Source organism: Poecilia formosa, unplaced genomic scaffold (genome assembly GCF_000485575.1).
Source record: "Poecilia formosa unplaced genomic scaffold, Poecilia_formosa-5.1.2 Scaffold32, whole genome shotgun sequence".
Classification (NCBI taxonomy): domain Eukaryota; kingdom Metazoa; phylum Chordata; class Actinopteri; order Cyprinodontiformes; family Poeciliidae; genus Poecilia; species Poecilia formosa.
In genome coordinates, this window is record NW_006799971.1 from 1767592 (window position 1) to 1778237 (window position 10646).

At 43.3% G+C, this 10646-nt stretch overlaps 1 protein-coding gene across 2 annotated transcripts; it reads left to right on the plus strand.

Annotated features, from left to right (window-relative positions):
• The first annotated feature begins 143 nt into the window (after positions 1–143).
• LOC103136474 (SH3 domain-containing protein 19) lies at positions 144–10293 on the plus strand. 2 transcript variants are annotated; one of them, XM_016670335.1, is made up of 16 exons: positions 144–323; positions 1485–2480; positions 2954–3067; positions 3220–3329; positions 3554–3594; positions 3783–3996; positions 4084–4152; positions 4231–4368; positions 4442–4514; positions 5040–5170; positions 5274–5329; positions 5415–5647; positions 8197–8249; positions 8376–8562; positions 9880–9968; positions 10060–10293. In XM_016670335.1, exons 1-16 carry the CDS (start codon positions 149–151, stop codon positions 10168–10170), a joined length of 2790 nt encoding a protein of 929 aa, XP_016525821.1. In that variant the 5' UTR covers positions 144–148; the 3' UTR covers positions 10171–10293. The 2 variants fall into 2 exon arrangements, with proteins under 2 accessions (XP_016525821.1, XP_016525822.1); XM_016670336.1 differs by having other exon boundaries at positions 5418–5647.
• The last annotated feature ends 353 nt before the right edge of the window (positions 10294–10646 follow it).

Genomic DNA, 10646 nt, shown 5'->3' on the forward strand with positions numbered 1-10646 from the left:
TGGAGAGAACTGAAACATGTAGTTTCAGTTCATATTGGTGCATCCCTAAAACAATAAATAACTAAAAAGACTTAATTTCACAGACATTTCCTAATACTGGGACATATCAATACACTCAGATACAAGATAACATCAGACGCTCTTTTTCATGACTCAGCTGCCACCATCCTATGACCAGGTGATTAAAGAGAAGACACAGTCAGAGCAGCCGGCCAAGCCCACTGCGGCCCCACGTCAGAGTGGAACACAGACCCAGCTGCTTAGGAAACACTCTGATCCACACTGCGGCGCCGCCTCGCCACATCCAGGGAGAAACCCTGCAGGTGAGGCCTGATCCTGGGATCTCGTTGCCTTACACAAGTGTCTTTCAAAGTAGAGGCTGTGATAAGGGGCGCTGTGGGGTTCCTCTTAAAGCTGGGGGGAAGATGAGGGGGAAAAATGCAAAAATAAAAGATATTGAAATGGCATGCATTTTTTTAATCTTAAATTTTTCATTGTAATTTCTGTTTTCTGTTTTGTCATTTAAAAAAAAAAAAATTTATTTATATGTTATGTCTGATGCTCATTTTCGGGTTGGTTGCCTCAAGCTAGCATAGCTAAGAAATGGAGATGTTTCTGACAAGAAAAGCAGCGAAGGAACCGTGGTGTGGAGGACACTGCTGCAAAAAACCATGAGAACTGTGGGAATAAAATAAAAACATATTTTCGTATCAAAAGAGGGGATTGTAATAAGACTGTTGTTATTTGATATTGTCTGATGAAATTTTCTGTCACAGAATAAACTCATTGCCATCTAAAATCAGAAGTTACGAGGAAGCACTTATGCTAAATTAATGTAATAACTATTGAACAGTGAATAAAAATGATACTAAAAGTTGATGTTTCTTTACATATTTTGTAGCATTGTTTGTGGGTTTGCCAAGCGGGTCCCTGCCAGAGGTTAATTTTCTATGGAGGGCCATGGCATGGAAAGGTTTGGGAACCCCTGCCTTACATCACAGTACAGGTTCATCTCAATAGAAGAGCTTCAAATTAGCAAAAGACATTAGAGACCTGTTGTCGTTGCTGCTGTTGTACCAATTGTCCAGACCGGATGGGACCATTCAGGTCTTCTGGTTCTGGTCTGGTCCTCATCCCCAGAACCAAACACAGAGAACCAGCATTCAGTTTATATGCTCCACTAACCTGGAACAAACTTCCAGAAAACTGCAAAACAGCGGAAACACCAAGTTCCTTTAAATCAAGGCTAAAAACTTGCCTGTTTGGAGTTGCTTTTGATTCATAATAACTGGAATATTGATCAACATTGCCATCAAATGATGGCATTTGACAAAATGTAATGTTTACTGTTTGTTTCATAGATGGTTACTTTATTATGTTTTTATGGTGTAACGCACTTTGAACTGCTTTGTTGCTGAAATGTGCTTGACTTGATTCTTCTTGCCTCTGTTGGGCTCTAACTGTGATTTTCTTTCTGTGTTCAGCTAACAAGCCCCAAAAGCCTCCGAGGTCTTCATTTCCAAAAGCATCGGAGGTAAAAAGAGGCATAAAGGTTGTAGATAGATCAGCGGAGCACACCAGTACAGAGGGTTGTAGTCGTCCCTGTGATCCAGACCACTGGGGATCTGATGAGTCTGTCCCCCAACGTACGAGCAGATCCGTCACCGTCCACTGGACAAACGTGACTGATCATCAGTCTGACTCTGCTTCTGTTCAGCGTGCTGCTTCAAACCTAGACAACGCTCAGAGACCTGTTCCACGTCCCCGAACGAAACTGAACAAAAACGACACAAAAGAGGAGCATCAGACTTTGGTTACACTTGGAGAAAACTGTGACGTGTTTCAGTCTTTTCCACGAGACGTTCCCACCAATAAGTACTTGGAGGAATTACTGGAGGTCTTCGGTGAACGTAGCGAGTGTGAGGAGGGCCGGTACTACATCAACCAGTTGTATGAGAAGTCGTTGGATGAAGATGCAGATGGAACAATGAGTGACGACCACAATCACCGAAACATCCGTGCCAGGATTCAAGCTTTTGAGAGCCAAACTGGTACCGAAGAGGACAATGGGTCACAAGCAGCCACACCAAACCTTCCACCCAGGAGGGCCACCTACAGACCCCCAGTTGCTTCTAAACCTCCTGCAACTTTTAAACCTAATGGCACAAATAACTCCAGTCAGAACATGTTCGCTTCTCAGAACTCACAAAACCAAGAACCGCTCACCAGACCCAAGCCTCCTACCAAACCAGTGGGGCATTCGGTGAGAGAGGAGCTGGAGGCCTTACACAGCAAGGGGGGTCAGCCCCACAGGTCGCGACCTTTCGGGTTGACCAGGTCCGACGGCGTCGACAAAGAGGAACCGGCTCCGCTTCCGCTCGTACCGCCGGTGAAACCATTCAAAGAGCCACTCAGACCCAACCTGAACATAAACAACTACAACTCACACGAGGAGAGTGAGAGCGTGGCCGGCCCAGTCAGTGAGTAGAGCTTTGTTTCTGTTAGATGGCCTGCTCCGGTGAAAGATTGAATCATTCTTTAAGTTTGTAATTAGGGCTTAAAAATAGCATTTTCGTACCGATCCGATTTTTAGCAATTTAGTTTTTCTCGTTTTCTTTTTTGAAAAGAAATCAGAGATGACAGAAAATACCATGTTCCACTGGCAGATTATTTCACTTGTAACAGGACATTTTCCCCAGGAGTGAAATAATCTGCCAGTGGAACTTGAATATTTTTCATCAATATTAAGGAATTATTGACTTAAGACAAGCTCCTATATCTTGTAAGCTAGCTACATCTTATTTCAAGTGTACTAAGACAGTCACATTAGAAACTAGACCAAAACTACTTGGTATGATTTTGTGTTTTTGCAGTGCATCATGGATGTCCAACCTTTTCTTGTCAATGCAGCGTAACTACATGGCTAATCGGTCGGCTTTCTCTCTTTGTTCAGAAAAAGTGCCGCTCAAACCTCAGTATAGTTTGGCTGGCGATGTCAGCTCTGTCAGCAGACAGGGCACATGGAAAAGACCAACCACCATCAGGGTTCCTAGCAAGGCTGCTTCAGGTGAGCGTGGAGTTTCATCTTAACAGGTCCAGAGTGGAATTTGTGTGATTTCCACACATTTTTACCTGCTGTCAGCACTTTTACCAAGCTATGTCAGAGCCCTGAGTTGGTCATATTTTTCCCATTAAACATGGCTCTCTCTTCAATGACAGATAACTTTCTGGATGATGCTCCTCCTCTTCCAGTTAAAAAGCCCATAGGATCAACAAACTCCTCCTCAGCGAGCTATAAGGAGACCCTTAGATCCTCAAAGTCATTTCAGGTGAGACTGACTTCACCGAGAGCCAGAAATGTGAAAGGTATGAGAATCTTCACAGGCTGAAAGGTTCTGCTGACAGTTTATAAGCAGCTAATATCTTGCCTTCAGTAGGAAAGTCTTAAATCTTTATAGTGTAAATGTGGTGTCAGTGGTTCTACTGTGCAGCCCACCTTTACCTCACATGTTTAATAGGAGTACTGAAAATCTGTCATGTTGTTGCTGTGCAGAACACTTTCAGCGCCGGACCAGAGCCGCCGCTTCCACCCAGGTCAGTTAAAACAGTTTTTATATCCCAAACTGCAAAAACACAAAATCTTACCAAGTATTGTTAGTCTAGTTTACAGTCCAAATATTTTAGAATACATGAAATAAGAAGTAACTTTTCAGCAAGATATAGGAGCTTAAGTCGATAAGATGTGACCCAGCTGAGGGTTCCTGATGGGTTTTGTGCTTCAGGAAGCCCAGTGGGAACATAAGCCTCCCTCCCCGGCCCCCTCCGGCCAAGACGGGCCCCGGCAGACCTCCCCCCCCCAGCCTTCAGGCAGCGGGTCGATCTCAGTCGGAGCCGCAGCGATCTTCGCCAAAGTTCAAGTCTCAGAAGCCGACCAAGAAAGGCCTGGTGCTGCCTCCCAGGCCCGCTCCGGGCCACCGCCTCTACAACAACTACATGGTGAGAAAGATACTGGCTCAGGGCTCTGCGTGTGTTTGAAATTCATCTTTCTGAGACGGCGTTTCAGTTTTGGGTTGTCGCCACCAGCTCCCGCTCCCTCACGGGATCGCATCTGCTGATTTTGACGGGAGGAACTCGGAGGAGCTGACTCTGCAGGTGGCTGAAACATCCACAGCGTCGTTCTGTGTAGACTGAGTTCTACAGAACCTTATGAATTTGGTGGTTTCCTAACAGAAAGATGAAGTAATTCTGCTTCTGGAGAAGATCAGCCACAGTGAGTTTGAATGCCAGATCGGAGAAACCAGAGGGAGAGTCCACAAGTCCCGAATGAAGATCATAACTCCTCTGGACTCTGATTTTTCACACCCACAGGTAATTAATTGGTTTAGGAAATGAATCTGTGGAGGCTAAGCGCTAGTTTGAGAGCTGATCTGTTTCCCTGCAGGAAGAAGGTGCAGCTGCTTCGGGTGGATGTGCCGATGGGCTCAAGGTGAAGGCTCTGCATGACTTTGTTCCAGGTAAGAGTTTACGTTCTTTGACTCTGCATTTATAATTAACTGACAATTAAAACCCAACCCCCATTATATTGTTCTAATATTGTCAGAAATGTGCTCTTTAATGATGTGCTTCTTTTTTAATTAAATTTTATTTATTCTTTTTTTTTTTTTCAAGAAAAAAAAAAGCATATTAAGAAAAATTTAGCCTTTCTTATTACAGAAAGACAGTTGGCCCTCTTAACTAAGAGGGAAAAAAACAGGCTTTTAAGAAAATAATAACCGATAGTCGATCAATAAGAATCAACTGTAACTCATTAATTGATAACTTTCATCTCTGCCATGTACTAATCAGCTGACTTTTAAAAGCAGCTGGTTACACTCTTTATTTAAGGGAATTTAAGGAAACAGAGGTGAATACTAAATTTCTTGATGTTTTGCTCTGGAGATGGTGTTTTTTTTGTTTTTGTTTTTTTCTTATTTTCTTAAAACAATCTTAGAAAATCCAGTGTTTTATTTGAGACTTTAAATCTTTGGTTGTGACCACAGAGGGCCCGTCGGAGCTGAGCCTCTCAGCAGGAGACGTTGTGACTGAGGTGGAGCAGGTGGACAGCCAGTGGTACAGAGGCACCTGTAACGGCTCCACTGGGTTCTTTCCCATCAGTTATGTCGAAGTACTGGTAAGTTTCAAGCAAGCAGCCATTCTATAAATGTAACGTAGAGAAAATCTATGAATGAATGAAAGGAAGTTGATGGTGATTTTTTTTTTTTTCCCTCAATTAGTCCAAATCACCCACACCGTTAGCCAAGAAGAAGAAGACGCAAGCTGCCTCCGTCAGGTACTGTTCTGTTGGGTTTTGAACCTTTGCGTTGTCTTTGTCCAACCATCCCAAGAGGCTGACCGGACGTGTGAATTGTCCCCAGCAGCGGTCCCAGGTGTGTGGCCCGGTTCGAGTTCGAGGGGGAGCACAGCGACGAGCTGTCCTTCTCGGAGGGGGACGTGATCCAGCTGAAGGAGTACGTGGGGGAGGACTGGGCTCGGGGGCAGGTCGGCGTCTCCGTGGGCATCTTCCCTCTGAACTTTGTGGAGGTCATCGAGGATCTGCCTCCACCTCCGAGGCAGCAGCCGGGTCCGGCTGCCGGGGTGGCGCTGCCAGGTGAGGACGATTCACACCTCATTTTGGTTCTGCTTTAGCTGAAGTAATCTGAACCGGGTTCAGGCTCATCCTGTCATCTTAAAGGGGCAGTATTATGTAAAATAGACTGTTTTTTTTTTTAGCTTTACCTGGAGTGTTGCTTTGATTCTTAAAAGGATTTTAATAAGTTAACAGATGTACTTACAAGCATATATTTTCTTCAAAATTAGTTAAAATCAAATGGAAAAAAGGAGGTTGTTTCTAATGTTGCTAGGTAACAGAACGACGTTTTGTACCGCAAAGTAAGAAGAATGTAAATTAATATTGTATATCAACACTTGTCTGATAAGAGAAGCAGTAGTTTGGATGACGCTATAATGACCATAAATGTATTAATTTATTCATAAATGAAGTCACATGAACAATACAGTAGATGAACAGAATGGGGTTGTGGTTATAATTAATGTTGGAAGAGTTCACAGCCCCCTGTGAACTCATACAAGGCAGCCATGTTAGCTTACTACATTAGCGGTAGCATCTCCCGGAAAATTACGACTTTACTAAGGCTGCCTGTCTCAGTCTCACCTAAGACAACATACAAACAACCCGGAAAGTCGCCACCCATCAGTTCTCTTTAAAGATTCTAGACTCGGCGTAAGTGGTATTCCTTTTTGAAATAAAACACGGGAAAATTGGGTGTGGGACAGCCAAGAGAAGGGGGGAGGGGGCTGGGGGTCTAGGAGGTAGCGAAAACTAATATGCCAGCATTACACGGTGTAAGATTAACAACGGCCCAAACCCGTGTTTCAAATCAAGCTTTAAGATAATGTATCAAACTTCATGCGCAAAATAAAATATACTACAGAAATATGAAAGCATAGACTCACTGTTGGGGTTGGGTTTGCGTTCGCCTCCATGGTCGCCAGCCTTGGAGATGCTGGTATTTCTTCAATATGACACTTGGGTCATGTGATTGGCTGGGTGTTGAAATCTGACAATGATTGCTAATGTCTGTGACCTGAAGTAACCTTGCCATTTTAGTACAGCGAATTTTTAGACGCTGAATTTGAGACGATTTTTTGCATTTTTTTATTCAAATTCTGATGGCACATATTTACTTCCATAAAAAATCCTTTAATCTCCCATGCAACCATTCAGCTGTGGAAAACCTCTGGGTGAACCTAACAGCTGGTTAAAATGTTGTCAAAGGGTTAAAAGGCGGAGTTTCAAAAAGAGCGGGAGTTTTTAAAGAGACAGAGGCCCAATTTCAAGGCGCTAAATTACAAAATCAATTATAGCAACTAAAGATAATATAGTTACTTGATTGTGCTATAAAATATGCCATAATACTGCCCCTTTAATGAAATGACCTCATCCGTTCTTCAGTCTTCATGGAGTTGCTTCTCTTGCCTCAGAGGAATTTGTGCCTCTGTTTTTGTTTCATTTAAGTCCGGTCCAGACGGAGGAGACTCTGCATCCAAATATAAGTCAGCAACTCCGGCAACTCCTCTGCTTCCATGTACATTAATGTTCAGCTGTTCTGTTTGACCAACAAAATGTTTCAAGTTTACAGTAAATAAAAGATTAGTTTCAGTTGTTATTTTCCCCCAGAGGTGGATTGATTACAACTTCAATGACTGGGGAAAAGAAAAACTAAAAATAATAATTGGATGCACAATATTTTATCCGCATTGGGTCAAACTTATAGGTGAATTATGGGTTCAAACAAGCCACGGGCGTCGAGTTCCACATTGACCTTTTTACAGGCATCAACAGGCTCCTGGCATCATATTGGCTCAATATGTGAGAATTGGTGGAGTTTATTTGAACCAGTTAGTTTCCTGACATGGATCCAGCTTTGAAGTCAACAAACTGTCTACAGAGTGAAGGTTGGGCTTTGACAGGAAGCTCCAGAAGCTTCATGTTAGCCTGCTGCAAACATTGTTTGGGATCATTGTCCTGTTGGAACACCAATCTGGACCCAAACACAAACTGTGCAGTGCAGTACTACCACTGTCAGAAACCCCACAACATGGTTGCCACCACCGTGCTTCACAGTGAGCCGACAGTTTTCTGGTCTGTGTTCTCTGACCATAAGACTTTTCTCCAGATGCCATGTGAGTCTACAGAAGCTGAGATCGGACGGAGCTGCATCATTTTTTTCCTGATGGTTTTCTCAAGATAACGAGTAAATCTTGAGAAACAAACTGAGTGTCGGTACAACTCAACCATGAGGACAACCAGAAACGTTAGTCCGGCTCGAAGACGTCATTGCGGGACCAGTAGCCCCGTTTCTCCGTTGTTCCAGGACGAATCAGGCAGCTAACTTTCTTGTCAGAGCGACTGAGTGCCTCAGATTATTAGGAGACTTGGACACAAATACTTGTTCCAACAATATCAGGCACGTCAAAGATGGTTTTAGTGCAGATGTAGGCTAGCGGTTGGCTTGTTGAAGCACCCTGTAATGAGCTCAGTTGCAAATGAAGACACCTGTAGCAGGCTGGAACTCTGCCAGATCCTGTGTCAAATGCAAACTTAGTGCTGCTTCATTATTGTTATTGTTTCCACAGGTCTTGCTGCTCATTCTGCCTTTGGACAAGCAGCAGCTGCCAAACCTGCCCAGGTAGCCATTATTTACACAAGCATTAACGTCACCAAAGATCAGACTGGAACACATGAACCTAAAACAGAAAACTCAACGGATGCTTATGACTTAAATTTACATTCTGATTCTTCTGTTCGTCCTCAGACCGCCAGGTCCGGTGTGCAGTGGGCGGTGGCTCTGTACGACTATGCGGCAAAGACCCAGGACGAGCTGTCATTTCAGAAAGACGATTGCATCCTGATCACCGAGCACCTGAGCGAGGAGTGGAGCAGTGGCAGGCTCAACGGCAGGGAGGGCATGTTTCCCAGGGCCTTCGTCGACATCTCGTCAGGTACAGAGAGTTCTCAGCAGGGTGTTAATGGTTCTAAAAGCTGAAAACTTAACCGCCAAAAGTTTAATGTGCAAACCTAACCCTGCACGATGAGGAGAAAGTTCTCTATTCAGATGTTCACTATTTAATCATGTGACAAACTGATCAATAAATATGCATGTCATAACCCGATCCATGTGAACAGAGAACCAGCAGATGTGGAGAGAATGTCGCCCTAACTTGTGCAGCTGAAGCTGTTTCATCTGAGACTGCATTCACACCAGCCCTGTTAAATCTGCTTTAATCCAACTCCAGTAGATTTGTTTAGAAAGTCCGGTTTGCTTGGGGATGTGTGAATGCTTAATCCAACTCTGGTCCCCCTACAATCCTCGGTTTCAGGTCGGTTGAAGTGAATTCTGGTGTGGTTCAAATGTATGTGTGAATGCCAAGCGGTTCAGAGACCACTCCAGAAGCAGGAAGTGGAGTAAAGCGCAGGGCACTCTGGGTAAATACAACCAAAAGTAGCACTAGAGGCAGAAATGACCTGTAGATTTATTTATTTATTTTTATCAAAACAAAAGAGAAATCCTCCAACAGCTAAAATCACATGTTGTATCACGATATAAGGGTGTGATATCAGTCAATATAGATAACTTTTGTTCAGTTTTTTTGTTTTAAAATATCTGATATCCTGCCAAACTGATGACAAGTTTTCCTGTTTTATCCACAGTTTTCTCTCCAAATAGTTTTTATTTTTCAGCAGTTTTGAGGCACGGTGGCAAGACATAAAACTGCTGCTGCACAAGTTACTCAACAGGTTGTTTCTTTGTAACCAAAGAGCGAATGAGTGTGTTGATGGTACCAACCTTGCGTAGCTCGCCATGAGAGGTAAAGAGGTTATAGCCTTTTGTCTGCCTACATCTCCCAGAATGCTGTTTGATTCTGGATCTGAGTTCAATGTAATTATTGGACATTTTATTGGATGTATCTTCTATTGATTATGTTATTGCATTAAATATTATTATTGGTTTGTCGGCCATCCCGGCATTTTGCAAAGAAGGAAGCTGTGGTCAGCATCTTCTTCAGAGGTTTTTGTGTAGTTTCCTTCAGTAGTTCTTGGTGCAGCGCCACCACAGGTGAGGAGGGCAACATGTATTTCAAAGGGTTTGGTTGGTTTGACTCGGTGCAGGGTGAAAGTTAACCGCAGCAGCTGAAGATGGAACAAATGTAATTTTGGCCCTCAATCGAATATCACCTACTGAACTATCAGGTGTGAAAACAGCTTAGTTGAGCGCCAATAAACGGTGAAGATTAACGCATTGCTGTGTTCCTCATCAGGAGAGCAGCAGGACGGAGCCGCTGGCTGCCTGATGGGAACGGCTCTGTACAGCTTCACATCAGACTGTGAGGAGGAGCTCTCACTCAAGGTACGGTGGTGTTTGTCATATTCATTCTTCATTCTCAATACGGAACCAAAACTCAGGCCCCAGCCCACCTGTCCTCTTCCTTCACCCGCAGGTCGGGGACATCGTCACCAACCTGGCGTCAGTGGATGATGAATGGTTTCTGGGGGAATTGAGGGGAAAACGGGCCCTCGTCCCCAAAAACTATCTACAAGTTCTTGATTAACGGACTTGTGGACGTTTAATCAGTCGTGTTTGGAAAGCATTATAACTTAAACAGTATTTAAAGTTGTGCAACTTTTCTCAAGCATTTACTGAATTACGTTCCAAATAAAGATTTTTAACAGTATTTCTCTAGGTCTATTCTGAATTTAACTGAACACTTGCTCCCCCTAGTGGTTCTTCATCATCCATGCTACTGAGATGTTTGGCCCTTACAGATTTTTAGTGTATTAATTATTTGCTCTCTAATCTGAATAAGTCTGCACCGGAATTTGACCAGCAGTAGTTATTTGAAGCCTCCAGTCCTCTTTGATTAAAAGCTGAAGTGTGTAAGTTATTACCACTCCTGATATTATTAATAATATACTTGATAACTCAAATGTACGAGATTAAATGCATTTCAGTTCAAGAACTGAAACTCATTAAAATGATCTTTTAGGGTTTTTTTTTTTTTTTGCTTCCAGTTAATGGAGAACCCAG